The sequence below is a fragment of the Neolamprologus multifasciatus genome, chromosome 11, assembly GCF_963576455.1.
Source record: "Neolamprologus multifasciatus chromosome 11, fNeoMul1.2, whole genome shotgun sequence".
NCBI classification, from domain to species: Eukaryota; Metazoa; Chordata; class Actinopteri; order Cichliformes; family Cichlidae; genus Neolamprologus; species Neolamprologus multifasciatus.
In genome coordinates, this window is record NC_140449.1 from 5213598 (window position 1) to 5238795 (window position 25198).

Below are 25198 nucleotides of genomic sequence, written 5' to 3' on the forward strand. Positions count from 1 at the left end.
CCAGCGTATGATCTGTGTGCTGCTCCGTCTTTTCACTTTCATTTCTGTGTTTGCGTGTGCGCAGTGTGAGAGTCTGCGGTGACACCCTCACGACGGCCGACAGGATTTCAAACAGGTTTGATTTTCTTACGACCAAGCGATTGATGATCGGGAGCTGGTCATGAGGTGTTAATCGCTTCTCGTTACCCCGCGTATACTACACGATGCACGACACATGATGAAGGCCAAACTCGGGCCGATCACCAAAACGGTCGCGACTGAAAAATCGACTCAAAATAAGCAAAAAAATCACACAGTGTAAGCCCAGCTTTAGAGAACATGATTTGATGGAATACTTTATAATAATGAAAACCTTTTCTGGATAAATCAATGTGCGACTCAATGATTACCTGTTGGGTGTGGAAAAGACATTACATTGTTTATTATCCCATCCTGATCCGTCCACATGATAATGAAAGTAGTTACTGTGCCACCTGTGTGGGTTGCTTGTGATTTGCTACATGCCATATAAACTTGCCAGCATTTATCAAAGCCAATATTACACATTGTAACATTCAGATAATAAAATACACTTTAGATTTGTGTGAGTCCCATTAGTAGCTGTATTTTGGCAGATACAGTGGGATGCAAAAGTTTGGGCAACCTTGTTAATAGTCATTATTTTCCTGTATAAATCGTTGGTTGTTACAATAAAAAATATATTTAACTGACATTTTTTATTGTAACAACCAACTCAACCAAATCACAAGCTGATGTAAAACCCCGGCTGGTTCCAGGCCTGGCATAAAAATCAATGCCAAACCAAATATGTCAACTTCCAACTCAATTTTTTGGTTACAAGCAAAATTTCCTGAACATGTAATTGTAGCTAGTATTTTACTGTTAACCTCACATGCACATAATTTAGTGACTAAGAAAATTAAAGTTGCCAAAGCTGTTATCTAAACATGCAAATCTTAGTAAAGCTCACCACAACAACAGGCAAACGTTGAGAAAACCCAAAAAGCTACTGAATGATGTTGATTGACATATTTTTAGGTTTTTTAATAGCGCATCACTCACTGTAAAAATGCGTCTGCCTCACTGTGCTGTTTTGGAGTCTCCTCTTCCTCCTGATGCTTCAAAGTAAATTAAGTCTGCTTTGTTTATCAAAATACCTCTATCATTAAGGACCAGAAATATGTGGGACAGGGGAACTCATTTAGGAGTTACGGGACAGAGCTTCATAGCTTTGAGCCATCCAAAGCCGTTGCTTGTCCTCACAACATCTCTGACTTTCAAATAAATGATACAGATGCTGTGGCTGATACACAGCATCTGTATCAGCCACAAGAGCTGCAGAGTAAAATGATTAGTTTGACCGTCAATTTAAATACTCTCCTCCATAAAATGCACATTCCAATAAAGCTAGTCACAGAATAACAGTGTCCACGCATTTCAGTTGCAAAATAGAACTTTGCTTTTCAGTGACAAAAGAAGGTTTTGCAGTGGTGCAGAATGATCATAATATTGATTTAACTGTAGTCTAGCATCTTTTACTAGGTAATATTATGGTATATGTAGAGTATAGAAATAGTGCTTGAATTTGATGACAACAACACATCTGAAAAAAGCCAGGACAGGGCCACATTCACCACTGTGTAGCTTCCCTCTTCGTCCATAGATGCACTGGCTGTGCCTTTCCAGATGACCAGGCTGCAGACACTAATGCACCCCAATATCAGCTTTGGAAATGAGTGCTGGTTACAACCTGAATGGTAATTCTCCTTATTAGTTCAGAGGATGCAGCGTCCGTATTTCCCAAAAAGAAATTCAAATTTCAATTTGTCTAGTCACAGAACAGTTTTTCACTTTGCCTCGGTCCATTTTAGATGAGCTTTGGTCCAGAGGAGACAGCCAGGGTTCTGGATCATTCTCACATATAGCTTCTTTTTTAACCTCCATTTGTGGATGGCACAGCAAAACGTGTTCACAGACAGTTATTTCTGTATTGTTTCTGAGCCCTGCTCCGATTTCCATGTCACATTCATGTCTGTTTTTCATGCAGAGCCCTCAGAGCCCAAAGATGTCAGGCATCCAATATTAATATTTGGTGTTGTCCTTTGCGCTCAGTCATTGCTCCAGCCTCCCAGGATATTTTGATGATGAAATATCCAAAGTCTTTTTTATTCCCATGACATTACATAGATAGCTGCCTATCTAACTGACTTATGTGCAAAATGTTCCTCCGGCTGATGTGTTCCTTTCATTAAATTCACAGTGAGAAAATATTTCAAACATCTGATATATTTAGTATGTTCTATCATTGCATTCTTTCTTTACTGACATTTTATACAGTGTGCCAACTCTTTTGGCACTGGGTTTGCAGACTTTGTGAAAAACATTAATTTTATGATAAACATTCATGTCAGCAGTGTTACTTCAGTATCAGTGAGCCAAATTAAATTTCAACATCTGCTCAGTGTTTCACAATCAACTTCCACACTCCTGGAGAACGTAGCAGAGGGTCCGACTGTTGACACCGACGCTCACGGTGAGTAGCTCACAGCAGCTAACAGGATAATGACAGCATGTGGCAGGATGAGGAAAAGTCTGGGGCGCCTTTCCCAAATATGAATGTAGTGAGTCTTCCTCATCACATTAAGGAAGATCATCAGTGGTTAATATCCAAGATAGCATCACCAGGAATTAAAGAATTTCAGAACAGAGCGTCAAAGTGATTGATCGTGGTGATAGCTCTCATTTAGCTTATGCGCAGTGAACATGATCGCTGTCAGGAGCACAGCGCACACCCGAGAAAGCTGAAACACAATCTGCCTTCTCCAGTCACACACATACACATCATCCCCACCTGGACATATGCATTGTGTACAGTCTGCAGTCTGGAAATAAAGCCAGTGATGCTCTCACACAGTCATTAAACTACTGTACATATCTCCATTCTTAATCAGAGTCTTTATGGTTGATCATTGGTGCACGTTTACACATGGAACATCATTTTTGAATTAAGAATCCACTTAATTCCAAAATGATGGGTTGGCTGTAGCTCAGGAGGTAGAGCAGGTCACCAACTGATCGGAAGGTTGGTGGTTTGATATCTGGCTTCTCCAGCCTGCATGTCAAGTATCCTTGGGCAAGATACTAACCCCAAGTTGCTCTCCGATGCATCCATGGGAGTATGACTGTGTGTAAATGTCATTAGCAAGCACTCGGATTAGAGAAAGTGCTTGTGAGATTCGGTGTGATTGGGTGAATGTGGCATGTTGTATAGAGCGCTTTGAGTACTCCGGGAGAGTAGAAAAGCGCTATATAAGAATCAGTCCATTTACCATTTCAGCTTTTGTGCTCATGTTGATTTTTTTAGTATTGATCATACACAGGTAGCCCGACCATTCTCCCTCAGACTCCACAGGAAGAACAAGTGCACAATCCTGTGACCTGTAAAGAAAATGACATGCATGCTCCTGGTGCATTTGTGCTACCTTCAGTCTTGGCCCCTTTAAATGACGATTCCCTTGTTAGGTCATACCTGCAGATGTAGATTTCATCACCAGCGATTATCCCTGATAATGAAGGTCAAGTTGGCTTGACATAGAAGTTGGTGTTTGAGATGAAAGTGCAGATGTGCATATGAGGGGCCGTACAAGCTGAAACGGAGACCAGACCAGCAGATGTTGCGCTAAACAACAACAGCACGGTCAAGCTTGATCAGCTGTTGTTAGAATTTATTTAAAACGTTAGCCATAAAAGACTGCCCCACTCCAGTCGAACTCCGTGTAGCTACTTGGCTCGTTGAAGCTACCCAGGTGTTAGCTGGTCTAAAAAGTTCCCTCATCTCACTTTCCTCCGTGCTGTGGGTAACACTGGGTGCAGTTTAGCCCGTCCCATCTCGATCAAGTGACGAGGACAACAATGTGACCGTTTCAGGAGATGATAAAATATTTCTTAACACCCCGATAGCTTGCTGAAGACCTCGAGTTTCTTCTCCCCCCTCCATGCTGTCAGACACTTGAAAGTGACCCGCGCGTACTTCTCAGCCAATCACAGCGGTACAGACACCCAGCCTTCCGTTTCCATTAAACTCCTTCCGTTTCCACTATACTCTTTCATTCGCATACATTATTCTCTTGCATACATATATTTTCTTCAGACATGTATGCATTCTCTTCTTACATACATATATTATTTGTGAGATTAAAATTCATATTGAATGCATGTAAATGAGAGCAAAATGTAAGAATGCATAAATGAAAATGCATGTATGTTAGAGTGAAAATTTGTAAATATGTACATTAAAATACATGTATAAGAGAGCACAATATTGCAATGTGTGTGTTAAATATGTGTAAACATGAGAATAAAAATATCTAAATATAAAAATTAAAATAAAACTATGTGAGAGTGAAAGTATATGTGTGTGAAAGAAGAATGTATGTGTGTGAGAGTGAAAGAATGAATTTTGGCTTGTACGGCCCCTCATATGTGCACCTGTAATAATTGATACAATCTTAAAATATCAACAGTGCTGCCCAAGGGTTCATAAAAAAGGGGCCAAATACAAACGTGGTATGTTTCACTTTTTTATGTCACTGAACTGTCTGACTGCAACTTGTATAAAAACAACATAAAACACAGACTAATTGAGAAAATAAGAAGCGAGGAGAGCATGACATTAAAATAGATTTACCTTATCTACATTATATAGTGGAGATATAAAGCATAAGCAGAAATTGTGTTTTCTGAAGTCTTTTTTTCTCAAGTTCCATCCTCAAGACTGCCACCTGTAACTGCTATTGTTTCCTATTGAAGGAATATTGGACAATATCCGGTTGATTTAGGGACACCATTTATTTTTATATTAATATTAAAAATGTGCAGCAACATTTAAAATATCAAACTGTTTTTTTCCTCATCACTAAAGATATTCGGCACCCTTGAGAACATGCAGCCCAGAAACCCCTCCACTGCATCAGACGTACAAACAAACAGATGTCAGAAACAGACTGGTGTGTGTCACTCAGAGCATGCAAAGATGTTCAGCTAACCCAGAGAAAGCACAAAAGCACACAACCCGACTGCTTGTACAAAAACCACACACACCTGCACTAACTTGGACTGACGGTCCGTCGTGGTGTTTTTATTGTCTTTATATTGTTCAAGAGTCTAAATTTCTGTTAAGTTCCAATGTACCTAATGTTGCTTCTTTTGTGCTGCTAAGATGTGTCGAGACTCTCTCTGCAGAGCTTGTTTCCTGCAGGAAATGCTGTGAGCTTTTATCTATTCTTATAAACAATATGGAGCACATGCAGCATAATCAGCTCGGTAACATCTGCCAGGCTCTGAACTCATTTTCTGTCTGTGAATACACACATCAACACTCGGAGAGTTTAATATCCACTCCTGCTGTATCATGTAAATATAGAACCATTGTCTTTCCACGGAAGAATGACAGCAACAAATTGTTGTGTAACGAAAACTGGGGAGCCAAGGTGGTTTTTATTCAATACATTCCCACTGATATAATGAATAATGATCTGGCAACAACAGAAAACTGACACTTAAATATTTTTTGATTAAATAACAATTTAGAATGGCAAGAGAAAAGCATTGTTTGCTATCACATCCATCAAACAGTGATCAGTAAAGTGGTCTGCTGACTGAAGATAACTGATTAATGTTTGCCTTGTAGTGTCTCGGGACATAAATTACTTTGATAATGGAACAAAGAGGAAACGTAAGGGTCTACTGTCTGCAGCGACTAGACAGGAAGCATTAGCAGGCTGTGATACGTACCAGGATGTGAACCAGCAGCAGGTCTTTGGTGTTGGCACACTTTGCATAAAGCAGGTTCTCCACGCAGAGTTCTGCGGGATCAGGTATGAATCCACAGCAGTACCTGTCCAGGCGGTCGTTTACCTGCAAAACAAAGAACATACAATGATAATAATTGACCTAGAGGTTACTAACTGACCTCTGCTGCAGAGCCTTGATCTGCAAATTAGCAGAAAATTAGCAATGCTAGAATTCTCAAACTGCTGTTATGTGGACATGCATCGGCAGAAGGTTTTCAGGGGCATTTGTTTGCCTTTCTGTTTGTCTGTCAACATGTTTGTGCAAAAGCTTCCAGGCTGCACTTTGTGATACTCAGTAGAAAGGTCGTGTGTATGCAAAGGAAGCACGTCTCTAAAATAGTTGCTCCAAGAGTGCCCCTCAGACTTAGTGCTGCAATAATGAAGCTTGGCTAAGACAGAAATACAAACAGTCGCACTAATATAGTTTTTTAGGATAAAAACTAGATAGAATAATATTAATATTTAAACATATTAAATATTGCAGTGATTCAAGACAAGTGATTTGTAGTTCAGGAATTAATACAAGGGCACTGTGTAATACATGCAAATTTCCACTTTGATCATTTAATTGTAATTTATCAAATAAAATATTATTTAAACAAATACATATTTTTTTTATGACACAGTAAATTAACACTGAGTGGAGGCTTTAGCTGTAGAATTATCAATATCAGATTTAAAGTAACACAATTGAATGATTATTAATTGATAGTGAATAAAACTCTGCTAACAGTTATTTACTGGTTACAAACAATTGAAATTATAATGTTTACTAATTTGTTAAGAATTCCTTTTCAGTTCAATTTAGTTGCAGCACCGGTATCGAACAACAGCTTTCCCAGGACACTTTATACTGTAAGATATAGACCCTATGAGCAACATCTAGCAATGGTAGGGAGGAAGTAACCAGTAAGAAAACCAAACCAGTACTAAAATCTTTATTAAAAGCCCAAAGCATTTGGTACTATGGAGTAGATCTCTAAACAGTATGAGAGCAAAAAAAATAGTTCAAATAACGCATATAAAGAAGAATCTCTGACTTCATTCTGCCCTCCTTATTGTCTGTTATTTTACATCTTACTGTTTTTGGCCAAATGATTTGGAATAAAGATCAGTGCTTACAAAGGAAAAGACATGGAGCTTTGGGTTAGTCCTGCTTGCTCATCACCCCAGCCACTTGTCTGCTTCTGGCTGCTGGCCTGACAGATAATCTCATGGAGTTAAAAAATAGACTCACATTTAGTATCTGTGTTCAAAACAAGAGCAGCACTGATTAGGGCTAAAAGTGAAATTCATAGCTTTGGTTATGAGACATGAATATTCTACACCGCATACTCAGTGATCGCTGCCAAAAAATATGCAAACACATTTGATGTTGTGAACAACTCAGACTATGCTGATATTGGGAAATGTCCAACCTAATGTGACATCTGTTTAAGTGAATTTAAATTCTACTGACATACCAGGCCAGTGCCTGAAATCAGAGTTTGGTATTATACTTCTGTTGTGTTGACTTCAGACAATGGATTTAACACAACTGAAAAAGAATAGTTGCAGATAACGTCGTGTTACATGTATACAGGACAGGACTGCACTCCACACAAGCACGTCTGTGCACAGTTGTATATAAGATATAGTCATTGAAACCATACATATTGAAAAATTAAAGCATGTACAAGTGCGACTGCAGATGAATTAATAGAACCTTTTAATGTTCTAGTGAAACGAGAGAATGTGGTTTCATATATTTTGAAGTTCATTCTATTTCTATGCAGCAAAGTATTTGAACACAGCTTTTACATTTCAGTGTGAAAAAACGGTGCAACTACTGTGAGAACTGCCTGTGACCTGATATTCTAAGTACTATATTTAACTCAAATAGCTGAGGTAACTGGGCAATTTACTCAAGTGATCATGGAACTTTCCATGGAACAAAAGGTTCTCTTGGCTATTTCTTACCTGCTGCCAAGTCTCTTTTACTTCCTGTAATCTAAGCCTAGCTAGATTAGGGATGACATCCTTCATGAAATTTTAAATAATGTGCACTTTAACGCCTTTTAATCTTGGCCAGATAAGTGCTTTAGAGTGTGTTTCTCATTTACACATTCAAACACACCAGTGGCTGTGGAGCTCCCTTCCACAGTGGCTGCTATCAGTTGCAACCTTGGGGGATTCAGTGTCTTTACTAAGAACATCTGAGCACGCAGAGAGATTAAGGACTAAACCTCCAACCCGACTACATAGTTGTGGTCAGTAGTTTACATCCACTCATCATGGGCATGAATGTTACTGCAATTTTGGGTTTTTATTTCTTTCTTTGAACTTCTCTTTTTCCAGGATGGAATGATTGTACAGTATATATTTTTAGTGACTGAATTGGGCGGATAAATTTGAATATATTATTCTCTAATCCACAGAGGGTCAAAAGTTAGTTTTAAATCTGTTTCATGGCATTAATGTGATATAAAGTACCAGTTAAGAGACATATGTACCTGAGGTCTCAATTCCACGGGCCCAGAGATAAGTCAGGGACCTCCTGGCAACCTCTTGTTGGTAGGGAAAAATGTATTTTCCCCAGTGTGTTGGCAAGTAGCTGCTGGCTGTACACAGGTGAAATCAGTCATAAAGAGGGTGCCATATCTCCTTGTGTTTGCTTCAATTGCTAGCAGATTGCTGTGGTTGCAATTAGTATGGAAGACAATCACTAGCTAACTAAAGGGCAAAAAGTGTGATGAAAAAACCTGAAACAGAAATTACTTGCCTTTAGTGTGAACGTTGTGCGTTAGTGCTGAAACCAACTTCTTTCAAAAGGCGCCGCAATAACAAGCAACCACTTGCCAACTGGTAGTGGTTACCAGTTGGCAAGTGGTTGCCAACTGGTAGCAACCACTTGCTCCAATGACCGGTTTAGGCTCCAGGTCATTGGAGCCTATACCGCAAGTGCGCAGTGCTGTAGAAGTAGTTGGTAGATGGTATGGCAGGGCGCAGTGTGACGCTGGTGTAGATGGCTGCCACATGAGGGTACTGATAGTGATCATCTCAATGTAACGTTGGTTTCCCAACATTACATTGAGATGATCACTGTCAGTCACGTTACAAACAGTATCCATGCAATATAAAGCTACATTTTTTAGATTTCAAAAATGAGAACCTGTAGTCAACTCTCCCATTCTGCAGCTGGTAAAATGATTAACAATATGTGAGAAAGCTCAGTGTAAGAGTGTAATTTACTCCCTGGTGTTGAAGGCAGACTGACAGAGTGAGAAACAAACAGATACAACCTTGATGAGATCTGCCATCAGGTCAACTGCAAGGGTTTGTGTGTATATGTAGTAAGGAAGGTTTGTGTGCGTGTTCAAGGGTGTATGACTCACATGACCCTATTGCCCTCAAGTCAACAGTAGGTGAGAATGTGTGAGAGGTGATTGTGTGTTTTGTTGTGTACTAAAGATGCACCTCTGCTGTTTCTTCTCACTTGACTTCTCACCCCGTTGCCACATTTCACTCCCACACTGGAATATAGTGATTTTGAGCACAGTCCAGCAGCTTTGTGGAGACTAAGCCAATATTGACTTACACTGCCAGCAAGCCTCAGAGTGAGACAGCTTTCTGCGGTCAGAGTCAACACAATATTAAAGTGGAACAAATTGTAAAGTGCATCTGGGGAGTATGATTTACTCAAATCTATTTTGCCACTGCGTGTGTCCATTTGGAACAGAGTGATACACTGCATTATCACGTGTTCAGCAACCTTTTTAACATGGCAATCAGACCTTATTTTCCATTTATCCCCATAAACACTTTCCTCTGGTGCGATGTCTATTGGTGCTTTCTTCTTTCAACTTTTCAGCGTTCAGTCTCAGTGTGGGCAGCATGTACTGCTCCTTACTTTTTTCACTCTAATGAAATTTGACTTCGTGTAGGCGTTGCTCTTTCCTCTGCTTTCAATCCACTTTTTATGGTTTCACAACTCCAACTACATATTAATACTAAGCAGACTTCATAATTCTGTGCATATTCTATCCTGTCTTCCTTCCCTCACCTCAACCGGTCGCAGCAGATGGCCCCGCTCCTCCCTGAGCCTGGTTCTGCCGGAGGTTTCTTCCTGTTAAAAGGAAGTTTATCCTTCCCACTGTCGCCAAAGTGGGGGGGTCATATGACCGTTGGGTTTTTCTCTGTATGTATTATTGCAGGGTCTACCTTGCAATATGAAGCACCTTGAGGTGACTGTTGTTGTGATTTGGCGCTATATAAATAAAATTGAATTGAATTGAATATGGTCGAAACACTAAGAAACCAAATCTCATGGAAGTCCATCTAATAGTTTTTCAGATTGGACTGGATGGCAAAAATAAGAATACTAAATTATCAGGAGAGCACTTTGCATTTTTTGCACACAATCAAAATGTTTCAAAGCAGAATCCCAGGGAGCAGACTGCTTTTTAAAATAATTTCAATATATGTATTTCTTCTATGCTATTTACTATTTGGCACCCTGTGGAGATACAATGTACAAGCATAACATTAAAACCACCTTCCTAAGATTGTCTAGGTTTGCCTCATATATAATGAAAAGAGGTCTGTCCAGGAATCACAGCGGTTAATTAGTGGTCTGTTTGCAGGGTGCAGCCATTGTGGTTGTGTCATGGCAAGGGTATTTTCTATTTTTTTGTTGCCATGTTTTTTTTTTTGGAGTTGACAATGGTGGGTCCGCCTTGGGGCGGTGTTTGGATTTTCACCAGATCATCTTCACCCCTGCGGTGGTCATCAGGCTTCCCTGTTAGTGGCTTCTGCTCTTAAGCTCTGCTCAGTGTTAATAGTCTCTCACTTTGTGCTAGCTTGAGTCTAACCAGCTAACCAGCTGTGAGATAAACTCCAGCTCTACAGTTCTTGTACTGCAGCTGTTGACAGCTGGAGGGCCACTCTAACTGGAACCTGCAACAGGTGGAGAACTGTTTCATGCACCATTATGCCAAGATCACAAGTGCTGCAGTCAAGAGGGACTACAGCCAACTGCTGCTCCAGATGGTGGACTTCATCCACAGGCTGAGTCTTACTAGAGATAAATCTTGATTATATTGCTCAGTAATGTATTTGTAACAAAGTACTTTGCAAATAAAGTATATGCAGAGGAGGAAAATTAGCACTAAGATTATTTTAAAGCCAGCTTTCTGCCTATTACATGCTCAACTGCTATGAAACTTATCGAGCACATTTGCGCAGTGCATTGGGGTCATTGTAGTAAAAAATGGATGAGGAAATCTATGCGCGTGAATTACCATATCATTTGTTCTTAAAATGACTGCACAGGTTTATAATTGCTAATTGAAAAAAAGGCTATGCATAATGCTGTTACATGCATCATCAGTCACTCAGAGCAGAGAACAGATTAGACACCATGAAAGTTATATTGGATTGTAAATAACAAATTCAAATGTGATAGAGTGAAGGCCAGGAAATGCATTTTGAATAACTAGTTGTAGCTTAAGAATCAAAGGGGAACCTAGTGTGATAAAAGCTGCATCAAGATTTCCAGACTGGGGAATGAGCAGTCTGAAGGCTTGGATTGAAAAAGAAAATGTCTCAAGGTGGGTATTACTTTTTTCTGCATTACTCATCATGGGGTAGGAGTATAAGCAGAGCTACATCCCTCTCCTGGTAGCCCCCAGTAGACGCATAGCCTCTCCAACATGTCGTGGGTCTGTCACAGGGTCTCTTCTCAGTTGGTCGACCTGAAAAACTTCACCTGGAAGGCATTTGTACCCACCTGTTAAAGAGCTATTGCTGTTATGGCCTAAAAACTAAAAGAGACCATTATTCATAAATGTGTTCATTATCTCTTCCACGGGGTTATTATGATTTCTTCGTTTACACTTATTAAATACTGTCTATTAGATTTTTGAGGGTGTTGTCACACCTCCGTTTAGCCCATTTAAATTGAATTCTGGTCTTCCCCCCTTGCTGTGATTAATATGTGCAGGTGTGAACACAGTAATTAAACTGTGACCAAACGCACCAAGACCCCTGGGAGGAGGTGCTGTAAGCTCCAAACAAACTCCAGATCGGTTCGTTTCTGTTGCGAACATTATTCGACCTCAATTTGAACCAACTACCAGACACATCTGGCCATTGAGCGGACTGAACATATTTTGGTTCGCTTGGAGTTTATGTGACAACATAAACTCTGTGTGAAAACAAACTCATCAACTGATTCGGACAAGAGTAAATAAACTACAGGTACCAAAACACCATACGGACGATATACAAATAATATATGTAAGTGTCCTATAACATTATCTGAGTCATACCAATAACACTACAATAAAAACACTGTGAAGTTTATACATCACCAGAGGTGGGAAGTAAGTACACATACCTTGTGTTATTTATGTGTAATTTACTTGAATATTTATTTATTTTTGACCTTTTTCTACACTATCTTTATACTTTCTACTCTTAACATTTTCAAAACAGACTTGTTACTTTCAGTTTAGCATATTTAGGGAGAGTTATTATTTCAGAGATGAATAAGATGAAAGCCGCAAAACCATATAATATTTTTTTAAATTGGCACGACACTGGAATGAGTGCAAATGTTCGTAAGTTATGGTAAGTAAGGTAAGTTAGCATCTAGCTAGCACTACAGAAAAGGGGCGAGCATAAAGGCAGTAATGTTTTTTTAGGTAGAAGGTAACAGCTGCTGTATTTCACAGGGAGAGAAAAGAATGAGAGCTAAATTCACTCAGAGATGGAGAAAGATAACAAAGACAGGAGAGGAAGAAGAGAGGTTAGATTAAAGGTAAGGACTGCTTAGAGGCATTTGATAAACTGAAAATTTAAAGTTTAGGTCTAAGTCGTCAATTGTTAAATCAGATATTGGATCTCTATATGATGTGAAGTTTTTTTCATATTGCAAAATGTCTTCTTCTGTTGGAGGAAAATACTCTGCAGTTCAGTGCCGGTAAACAGGTTCGATTGCTGTACTGAGACAAATTTGCACCTCACAATAATTAATAAAAAAGGCTAGAACACACTGGTGTTACTTCTTAAGGTCTTCCATAGGCCACCTCTCTCCTTGAGGTGCATTTACAGAATCAAAGCCCTTTAAAGGTGGTGGAGAGGGGACAACCCCTTTTTTGGAAGTGGTTAAAGCTTACGCTGGTGCTGAAGCTTTACACAATTTTCTTTAGTGCCAGCTTGAGGAGAACTCAACATTTCCACAAACTGAATAGACAGACAACCCAAAATTTTAACCTGATGTCATTAAAATCTATGTTCACATTATATGTGTTCACAATAAATCTCAGAAAATAAGAAAATCACCAAGCTGTTTATCTTCAGCAAGGACTATTTGGCTCTGCTCTCTGGGTATCAGACTTGAGTGATTGGCTTCAGGCTGGTTTGATCACACTGTGAAACGATTTCAGAATATAATCCGAGCCCATCAGAAACATGCTGAGCGTGCTAAGCTTTGGTCGATTTCTTTCCTTGCAGCTATAGCACAAACAGCTAGGTAGCAGTCTGAAACAGTGTACCTTTCATTTTTTAAACCTACACTCAAAATTGTTACCTTAGCCTCAGTTCCCTTATCCTACCCAGGGTGTTCTTCACGGCCATTGTATGTGTGAGAATATGTGTCCTTCACACTATTCTTCCTGTGCCTTTGGTGTTTGGTTCCCTGCTATCAGAGTCAAGGGAGGTGTTAAGGGAGAAGGTAGAAACAAGTGTTCAGAGGCGCCCTCATCGGCTCTCAGCAAATCAATAGGAGGCTATTAGAGCTTGGCCCTATTACAGGGATTGACATCTAGAGGGGGAGAGAGCAGCCTCATGGGTTATTCATATTCCATCCCACACACACACTGTCGATGGGTGTTAGATACACATTCCATCTGAGAGTGTGGACAGAACAAAGCAGGTCCAAATGACTATTGGACGTTGTAAAATTAGCGGCAGGGTGCAGTCGCCACAGTGCAAGCAGCGCATGTCGCGACAAGCCTGACACCGAGAAGGTGACATGAAAAGAACTGAACATAATTATTCAGAACGGTGTTAAATATTCAGTGTGAAGACGCTCTGTATACAAAGAGTTCATCTATAGCTGGGTTTGACGTGAACGGTCTACCTTTTCTTTCTTTTTCTTGTGGGAGATTAAAACTGTCACTGTTCTAATTTTCCTTATATGTTGAGTTTCTTGCATCAGGTTGGTGTTATATAAGCTGTAGCTTCAACTTACACCCTCTTGGTTATTTTTTCTAATTTTTTTTTAATTTCTGCAGATATAAATGTGGGGGTTTGTGGAGATAGGTTAATTGATTAATCCAAATTGCTCATAGGTGTGAATGCGGGAGTGAATGTGAGCGCGAATGGTTGTCTGTCTCTGTGTGTTGGCCCTACGACAGACTGGCGACCTGTCCAGGGTGTATCCTGCCTCTTGCCCTATGACAGCTGGGATAGGCTCCAGCGTCCCCTGCGACCCTGAAAAGGATGAGCGGAAGCGAATGGATGGATGGATGATATAAATGACCCAAATAACAGTAAATGCTCAACATTTTACTACAGTAACGTAGCACCCTCCATTTGTTATGAATAGATGAACAGGTGCACACCATCTTTCCCATTATGTCATTTGCATATATATTTTTATTCATTTGTATTTGTGTGCCATGTCCCTCTTCTACAATGTCTCTGAATTCAGTCGTGTGACCCTATGCACTGCATGAAGATACCATGCAATATGTAGTAAATGTATTTGTATTTGTATAGCGCTTTTACTAGTCCCCCCTAGGGACCCCAAAGCGCTTTACACACCCAGTCATCACACACACATTCACACACTGGTGGAGGCAAGCTACAGTTGTAGCCACAGCTGCCCTGGGGCAGACTGACAGAAGCGAGGCTGCCATATCGCGCCATCGGCCCTTCTGGCCAACACCAGTAGGCGGTAGGTGAAGTGGACACAACGACCAAGACTGTCCGAGCCGGGGCTCGAACCGGCAACCTTCCGATTACAAGGCAAACTCCCAACTCTTTAGCCACGATTGCCCCACTGGCTGTTCAGTAGTAAACAGCCAGTTAATTTCAGTGAGCTTTAAAAGAGGGAGACAAGAAGTAGAAAACAATGTCAAACTAGAGAACTGTTTGCAAATGTTGTGGGTTTCGTCCCACTGATAACTGATAACATGAGCATCACCTCTAGTTAAAGAGAGTAACCCTTTGCTGCTGCAGTGGACTCAGTAATATCATCAAGTCCTCCTGTAGGAATCTGTGGAATAAGGTTAGGGTTCCCTACATAATACTTACTTAAACAATACGTTAGACTAATCAACTGGTCTAGTACAAAGAAACCACTGTAGCTAGTATCCTAATGCTTTTATTAGCCCAGAAGGGTGGACAGCTGTCAAGACAACATGGACTACAGGCATCCAAATTAGTGTTTTTAGTTTGTAGTGAGGGAAGCAAAGTTAAATCAGACATTAACTTGTTTGTTTGTTCACATTCATTGCATGAGTGCCTTCCATCACCAGCTGCTCTGCACCTTTCTGTTCTTTTTCTTTTCGTTTTTACAAACGCTGCGATACACCTCAGTGAAAAATGTCAAGGTATGAAAAAACAGAGGTATCTAATATTACCTCGCCTAACTGGGGGTTTAATAATTTACTGTGTAGTACATCTGTGAGCTGGTTTTCAGAACCGCTAGAGGAATTACAACTTAAAATCCCCACCTGTTTTTCAACAGATGTCATGTTCGGTTAATCCTGTCCACAGAACGTTATATTTGATATATTTCTCTCTCCTGCATTCTAGCACTAACATACAGGCAGATTTGTAGAATTGCTGCAAATAAAATTGTGCAGGTTTAATTCTATGAAGTTCCTGTTTACACCCGTTTATGCACAGACAACTGTCAGCTAATGATGATGCTAGAAAAGAAGTAAAAAATATAAGGATTCTTGGGCAAATCCGACAGCTGTGGTTTGCAGATGTATGCTGTTTTGTTTCTTCTGTGTAATGTGCATGTTTATTATTTCCCATCATACATGAAACCACAGGGAATATTTTGTCCCTTGGTCTGTATTAGGCAAACAGTTTAGTTTCTTTTCTAGCCATTAGTGTTGTGTTCTTGTATTGCTTCTACTTGGAGGACATAACATACGACAAAACTTATAATATTGATACTAATCAATATTAAAAATTACTGTGGGATTAGATACTCATTTGTAACAGTACTGATGGCAACAGAATCATCTTTGCCTACTCCGGTTGACACACAGCCCCTCCCCTCAAGTATTGAACACTTATCATAAATGTTAGCCTCACTGTGCACGTCAGTGTTAGCCACCCAACTATTAGCATTTACACAACAGTCACAAGGTACTGGTTTGTACTTTTCTAAACGTATTTTTTAAGCGCCATTGTTTGTATTTTTTTGTATTTGTAACGGTATTTAAAATACAAATTTAAAATTCTAGTAACAACCATAGATCCCACCTCCCTTTGGGAAAAATACCTTTAAATACACTAACCAGGCAATTTGTTACTTGCGTCGTTAACACAAATATCTAAAAAGCCACTCACATGGCAGGAAATCAATACATTTAGGGAAGTATGGTCAAGACTAAGTATCAGAATGAGGAAGAAAAGTGATTTAGTGACTTTGAATGTGACATGGATGTTCTGAGTATATCAGGAACTGCTGGTCCACCCAGATTTTCCAATATAATCGTCTCTATGATTTACAGAGAATAGACTGAAAAAGAGATTTTCCAAATCTGCAGCAAGTGTGTGATGCTGTTCATGTCTGTAAGGACCAAAATCTCTGACGAGTGTTTCCAGCACTTTGTTGAATCTGTGCTATGAAGAATTAAGACGGTTCTCAATGCAAAACTGAGTCCAACCCAGCAGAGATGCACACTTAACTGGCTAGTGAGTCTGGACAACTGTATTGCTAGCAGATGTCTTCATTAAGTGAACATAAGTAAGGTCAGTGTCAATATGTGTAGGTGTGTTTAAATGTATGATCCTTAACTCCACCACCACAGTCTAAAAAACTTGGCACACAAACTGTGAATCCAACTCCAGCCTAGAACAATTACCCAGATTTCACATTTATTGTCACCCTGAGCACCATCAAAGCTGTCAAAAGCATGCTTTTTTTCCCTTTAATTTAGTAGAAACAAAGTATTCTCTGGATAATCTCAAGCGTATTTCCAGTGGTGTAAACAGGATTACTGTGGGCAGCTCTAATCTAAGGAGCCAGGCTTTATTTGCAGTCGTTGCTTTGAAGTGTGTGTGTAAACATACCAAGATATGGCCAACTGAATCCTACCTTCTTAATCAAACAGTAAACAAACAGAAATGTAGCCAATACCTTGTAAATGTATACTGCAAGTCACCAATGCACCAGTACTGTATCTGTAGTTACGAGACATTTTCTTAAGCTCCTAAAGTAAAAATTCTCACTTGGTTCTGTGTTGTGAAAAGAGAGCTGAAAATGTCACACATTATCTATATAAACATTTATTGTTAGCCGTTACGAACCATTAATCACATTCTGTAAGCCAGTATGGTTAAGATTAGCAAACAGCAATAGCTCTCGTTCCTTGCAGGTTCACAGGTCCACATGCACCTGCAGCACTTAAACATTTAGCTGACTAGCATGCCCTTGACTCAAAGAACAAAACATTTTCAATTGAAACAACAGGTACAATACACGGAAGCTTTATTTAATGTCTAATGTCACCAGCAGGCCAACTTACTGGCTTATCAAACTGTTTGTTTTAAGAGCCAGATGGCAGTTGAGAATAATGAGGGGATAAATGTTACATTTATCTTTACTGTCAGTGTTGCAGCCTCATTAAAAAAAGGCCTGTTGAGTTCCAAGACAGCCACTGATAAAAGGCTCCACTGAACCCAATTGAAATGTGTGTTCAATCCCTGGCACATTCAAAGTGTCCTTGGGCAAGGCACTGAAACCCAAAATGCTCCAGACGCAGCTGTCATAGTGTCTCTGTGCACGGTAGGTAGAAAACGCTTAAAGGCACAGAATAAAGGACAGTGTGTTTGAGTCAGTCGATGTACCGTGTTCATTTTGGTTCCAAGTTCAAACATAAGAGGATGTTTGAAGATAAACTCTTCTTTTTCAAACTCGTGCTCAGTGTTCACTAGTGATTTTTATGGAACAGGTTCAATAACATCAGTGTGACTGACCTATTGTTTTGAGCTGTTATTTCTTCTCTAGTTTATAGTTTTGACTTGGTAGAAGTAAAAATGTCAATTTTTACTTGAGAGGTTTTTTTTCCAAGTCTCACTCCTGTGACAGTTAGAAATAAGAGCTGAAAGTCTTTCAGCAGGGTGATAGGGCCACAGTGTCATGTGACCTCAACAAATGATGGACAGACCGAGTACACTGTCACCTTATGTTCATTAGGGTTGTGAGAATTAATCGATATAGCATAGTATTTAATTTTTAGTGTTTTAGTATGTTTTGCATGTACCAATACAGGGACACTAACTATCGAGATAATGTTAGGCAAGCAAACTTACTATAAATCAGCTCAACCAAAAAAACACCCGACACACTTAGCTTGACAAAGTCCCATTTAGCACGAGGGGACTGGAAGCAACTGGGTGCCAGCTGGTTGTATTCTCGTTATACTCCTAAAGTACAGGAAGGTCACTGAGTGCAAATGTAATAATTAATTGTGAATTTCTGTCTATGGAGATTTTTGACAGTTCATCACAGTTAATTGCTGTATTATCAGAAACAGACTGCATCTAATTGCTAACCTGACCCCATTCAGTCACAAACTGATAACACACTATCTCCAAATTATGGCAGGGTTTAGTAACAGTGTTGGTTACTAAGAAAAAGCGAAGTAAGATAACCTAGTATACCTCTGATGCAACATTGTTTGTTGGTTTTGTTGAAAATTTGTGAAGACATCATTGTGATATTCCTCACTATCCAATCTGCGGCAAAATGTATCACAATGAAAGCCAGAAACCAAACACCGAAAAAAGGAACAAGCAGAAACAAACAGCAGTGAGGACACTTCCACTGCCACCAAAATCACCCAAATCACCAGAGTACAAACATCACAACACAGAGTCCACATGACCACAGGAACCTGAAGTGACCACAACCAACTGTGAAGACCAAGCAGCAGTAGAGACAGGAAGGATGCAGGAAGGTCTCCCTGTCATATTACAGCTGTGACAGGCAGGATTAGGACCCAAACAAAAGGTCGAACTGAAAAAGACAGCTTTATTTGCTGTGAGAAAAACTCAATATTACAACAGAGAAAAACAAAAACCGACACTGGAAACTAGGAACTTAGGAACATAAACTAGGAAACTAGTGTCACGGCTGGGGCAGCAGTCGTGTTGTGGAATGAATGAGGACCCAAAATGAAGGCAAGCGACTGGTGATGAGAGTGACGTTTATTTACAAAGTGGCAGTGGCAGAAACAGGCAACGAAGCATGAGAAATTACTAACGGAAACCTAAACTGGGAAAAACTAAAGAGCAAACCTGAAATCATAACGAAACGGAGAGAGGAGCAGGGAGACCCAGACTAAGGAACAGGATACCAAGAAACACAGACGAGCCGACAACGAACACAAACCGACACCCACTAAATATACACACACAAGGTAATCGGGTAATCACACACAGGAGGGAAGAACAGCTGATCCTAATACACATGATGACTGGAGGACACAAGCTGAACACAATGACAACAGACAGAGAACTTCAGAGTAAAACAGGAAATCTAGAACACGAACCGGACACAAGGGGGGAGGACACAGAAAACCAAAATCAGAATAACTAGAACAGAGGAAAATAATCATAATAACACAAAACGCTGGGTCAACGACCCAGCACCATGACAACTAGAAAAACACAACACCAGAAGATCTCAGGCAACACAGAGAAAAATGACAGCAATGAGGGAGTACGATGCGACAATGCACAGAGGAAAACACAGGGCACAGGACTAATCAGACATAACGAGACGAGGAGGAAGCAAAACTGAATACACCGAACAGAGGACAAGGAACTATCAAAGTTAAAAAGGAAACATGAGACTTTTACAAAGATGCAGACTTGACACTGTGACATGGAGACACGATGACTAGGAACAGAGAACACAGGGAAGGCAGAAAACTAGAGACTAGAAACTACGCATATAACACACAGAGACAAATAGGGAAAACATGAATAACACTAAATCAAAGAATATTAATCCAGGACCTGAAACACAAATACTGGGGCGCACACATGATTTACAGTTGAAAAAAGTATAGTGAGTGAAGTGATAATGTCATGATTCCTACCTCTAATGTTTGTTATCATTCACAGTGACGGTGTGCTGATCACGGGCTGCATTACCAACTTACCACGAAAGGCATTTGACCAAATCAAGCAAAAAAATATCTCAGCTTTTCTAACTGCATAAATATCCAGATATAGGCACATTTGCAAACTGGCACAGGAATTAGTCTCTGGGTTTTGAATTTGGATTTTCTTGTAGAATGGGAGGGAGAGCCTTCAGTTTTCAGGCCCCTCTTCTATGGAACCAGCTTCCAGTTTGGATTCAGGAGACAGACACTATCTCTACTTTTAAGATTAGGCTTAAAACTTTCCTTTTTGCTAAAGCATATAGTTAGGGCTGGACCAGGTGACCCTGAATGCTCCCTTAGTTAGGCTGCGATACACGTAGGCTGCCGGGGGATTCCCATGATGCCACGTGTGCAGTGCTGCTGGAGCGCAACATAAAATGTTTCACCACTTTATTTCTGCAAATGAGGAAATGGCAGATTCACATTCTGCTTAATTTAAGCTAATGGTAACTGTACACTTATGCTTTATGGCAAAATGGAAGAAAAAATGAACCTTAAACTTATATGGTGCTGGTTGCCTCAGCAACAGCACAGTAAATTTAAATTCACTAGCTGGGCCCACGTTCTCATTTTAGGTTAGACAGCGTTTTAGTAGTTAAAGGTGAATGCTTGGACATGAATTGAGCTGCGGTTGGGGAAAGGGCTGGAAGGGGACTGGCGACGGCTCCCAGGCCTGGCAGATCCCCATGTACTAAATAGGAGTGAAGACGTTAAAGAATTGAGAACAAGGAGAGAGGGAGGGTGGGGCACGTAAACGAGAATGAACAGTTTGCAGAACTGGGTGAACCTATATAGATGACAACCGGAAGGAGCGTGTTTGGAGGCGTGGGCCCACTCCTGAAATTCCGATACATAATCTCCAATAAATGCCTATTTCTAACTGGAAATGTAAAAGCAGTAAAAGATCCTTTTATTTTTGTAGCTGAAACAGTACAATTATGAACATTGTTGCTGTTTTCTTATTCATTCTTATTAACATTGTATTTCTGTTTCTCCTGTCATCGCCTTTTTATGGAAAACTCAAATTACAAGCTAAAAATATAACAAATTACAAAATTACACATTTCAAATGTATGTTTTTTCTTCATTAATTAAAGAAATTAAGCATCAGACAAAGAGAGGGGGCAACCATCCCACAGGGTAATAGTGGAATAGAGAGAATAGGGCTGTGAGGAAAGCCTCTTCCCACACACTACAGGTGATCAGATAAGTTACGCATGTCTCCAGCATTTTCACTCAGTTCTGAAGGACATTTACTCATCACTCTTCATGATACTCAGTTCTGTGAGTCAGTGAGGAATATGTAGGGAACATTGAGCTCAGACCATAGACGCTCTATCCAGGACTCTCAGACTGCCGTGTTTCCTTCATACTGTCTCTGTTCAAAGTGAGTAATTTCAGGATGCTGGAGACTTGTGGCCAAATTACATGAAAAGATCCTAATCGATCGTGGCCCCCGGACTACCCTCACAGCTCAGTGACGTTCCTGGGGGGATTCATTGCAGCTTACTGCTTTTACTTATTGCATTTGCACCTCTGAATCCTTTAGTGCTTCCATTTGATTTGGTTTCTCATCAGTGTACTAATAAATGTTGTAAATATCCACACTGAATGACTCCCAATCATTAGTGTAGTATTCCCATATACTACAAAGTAACTACCTATCATTGTCAAGTTTCTGCTCTCTACTCGCAGGCTGTCGTTTAGCACAGAAACAGCAGCTCTGACAGGATCATTAGCAGCTGACACTTTTTAAACGAGCTCCACTAAAATTGCAAACCCAAAGACACAGACCCTGAGAACCAAAGGTGCACATACTAATATACACACCGGGAGCTATATTGGATTTTTAATTGAACCGATGGTACTGGATCTATACTCACAGACACAGGCGCACACTTTTTGCACACACAAGCAAAAATCCACAGAAACACTTCTGGTGTGTAGGTATTGCTCATTAAGTTAATCCATGATGTAAAAAAAATCAGCCTGTCAGCTCTGGCATGCTGCAGCACACACTCAAACTAACAAAAGAGTTAAAAGATAGAATGAATGAGGACTGAGCAATTAATCACATCATATACTCACAATTATTAATTAAGGGATGATTTAACTCACACATCAGATCTTGAAAGAAATATTAAATTATAACATCTTTACTGGCGTATTAATGCTCAGTGGAAACCAAAACCACCCACCATTCACCCAGTTGAATCTAGAATTTTAAATAAAATGTGTTATAATGTGTTATCACTGCTGTTGTATTTGTTTCATTTTGTGCAGTTCATGTTTCCATTTGCAAAGATGTCCGTCATTGTTTTCTCACAGGGGAAGCAATGACAGGTGCTGGAAATGTCTCCAGTGATAAATCCAAGAAAACTGCAGTCCAGAGCTTAAGCGTACTGGCAGCGACATGCACATAAATTCCATCTGTACAGTTTGCTACTCGTTACTTATACGATGTTCAGCCTGTCGCTAAAAGAGATGCACTGCTTTTTTTTTTTTGTAACCAGAAACACTCAATTTTATTTCAGCTCCTTCATCAAAGTATTAAAAGTAACTCGAGGTGCTTCATACAACATGCCAACAGTCTGGTGATTCTTAACTTGGCAATTACTGTACTGCTACAAATTACAGCGAGTCACTAACACAAAATGTACTTTCAAAAATTACATATGGTACATTGTATGTAAAATATATTGGCTCCTGTGAATTCTTACTGCAAGCAGTGACATTACACAACAGATTCTTTCTAGCATAATATAAACACCAGACATTTGTGAGTTTTCTCTGGGGAAAAACTTGCCAACCTGACTGTGTTATTTGCTGTTAAGAAAAAAAACTAGAATAGATATAAAAGGAAAACATAGTTAAACATCTGCTGCATTAGGAAGAGAAGGAGGCTATTGTGTTTGTGGGAACATGGATGCAGTGCTTGGATCATAAAAAAGCTTAAATGCATCTGCCTCTGATGACCTTGCTGGCAAAGACATGCATGTGTGGTGTTTAAATGCTTGTATCAGTTTAATACTAATGCTCAGGTTTCCTCCCACATTTGAAAGACTGTAGTCTTATTAGATCATCTTACTCCACTAAAAAAAGCTCACCATCTGTTAAATCCAATGCATTAATCCACATGTTTTTCTTCTCTGTCAAAACCTACATTACCCAAAATTCAACATGCTACATGTTATTCGTCATGTTAGTCCAATTTATAAAAGTGGAGATCAGTGTTGGTCAAGTTACTTGAAAAAAAGTAATCAGTAACTGATTACCAATTACTTCCCCCCAAAAGTAATCCCATTACCCTACTGATTACTTATTTTCAAAAGTAATTAATTACTTAGTTACTTATTAACATGTAACTATGATTTACAACCTGAATAGGTAATAAAGCAATAGATCTTTCTGCCCAATTCTACTTTTTCTGAATAATTCATCATATAAAATGTAATCAAATGGAAAAGTCTCTTTTTAAAACTTGTTTTATTAGTTTTAATCTTTTAACTTTATGCATCAAGCAAAAATTAAATTATATGCAACATTCTCTGACTGGAAGAAATTTGTTTAACATTTAAACTTATTTTCTGCACATTCCAGCACATAAAATAATTTTATTTTTTGTGTTTACACTCACTCTTTCAGATAGATGCAAGTAAAACACCGCAGAAAATAAATAAAGTCAAAGACTAGTGGTCCTGTTGCTCTATTTTCACCTGTAAAGCAGGAGTGGGGTAGGCGGAGGTTTACACTGGTGCAGGTGTGCAGCGGTCAGTGGAAGAATCCGCGAGTTTCTCTGTGAGTTTCCCATTATGTGGTAGCTACTTGGTGCTTGCTCGGAAGTTTAGGGGTTTTTTTCGCTGTAAAAAGAAGTTTTCTTCCCACGCACAACGGACGCTAATGTTTTTGTCACTTTACGGAATCAAACTTAAAGTAAGGTCAGTACTTCCACGCTTTAAACGCTGCACGCTCATACTCTCTCCCGTACTCGATATATGATCCATTGTTGATCTGCACACAGCTGTTGTCACGAACGTGGCACTCGCTTGCGTCGCTGTCATGAGACATTCTCGCAAAAGAATCACGGTTTTAGTAAAGCAGTAACGCAGCGTTCCTACAGGAAAGTAACAGTAATCTAATTACCGTTTTTGCAATAGTAATCCCTTACTTTACTCGTTACCTGAAAAACGTAATCAGATTACAGTACTGCCCATCTCTGGTGGAGATAAACATCTGCTTTCCACACACTGTCCAGATAGAAGCTAATTTCTCTGCTCTCCAACTTCTTAAAGAAAAAAGTCAGAAACTTACTTTACAGAAAGTACTGATTATTTCTTTTAAAATCGAATAAACTCAGTGAGTAGCTGTATGGATTTTAAGCAATCTCAACTCAGTAGTGGTGATGCCTTCCAGAAGATAAAAGAAATGCAGTGGGTGGGAACTTTGTCACAATTTGTCACAGTAGATTACTGAAAAAAAAAATGAGATGAACAGACATTAAATGCACTGCTTGAACGGAAGACTTGATCAGCAAAGTGTAACAACACATTAATCTTCAGGGAGCCCACTGTATCCAGTGAGGAAGCTTAAACCACTGAGAATCAATTTAACCTGCGTTGGTGCAGATGAACATGACAAATGGAGCACTGGAAGAGAAATCCCCAAACCGGGGGTTTCCACAGACCAACTAAGTTATCCTCTCCTAAACCCTCTGCTGAATGGATTTTTCTTTAGGTTTGGTTTTTGATAACATCCTTTAACTAGTCCAGCTCCTCCAGGATGACAAATAAAGGAGAAAATAGTACCAACCCCAAGCATAACATGAGGTTTGTGTCCCTGTTCGTCGCACAAGAAACCCAAAACTTTGCTTAAGTGATCAAATAAAAACCTTGGTCAGTTAAAACTAGGATCTCTGACAATGGCCTGTGATGTCATCTACACATG

At 39.7% G+C, this 25198-nt stretch overlaps 1 protein-coding gene across 2 annotated transcripts in view; it reads right to left on the reverse strand.

The window, feature by feature from the left end:
* The window catches only part of gask1a (golgi associated kinase 1A), a 78434-nt gene that overhangs the window by 9501 nt on the left and 43735 nt on the right, over nt 1-25198 (reverse strand). For both annotated transcript variants that reach the window (XM_085178402.1, XM_085178403.1), the window contains exon 4: nt 5794-5916. In XM_085178402.1, the coding sequence (XP_085034528.1) occupies nt 5794-5916 (123 nt within the window). The remainder of the gene's footprint in view (nt 1-5793; nt 5917-25198) is intronic.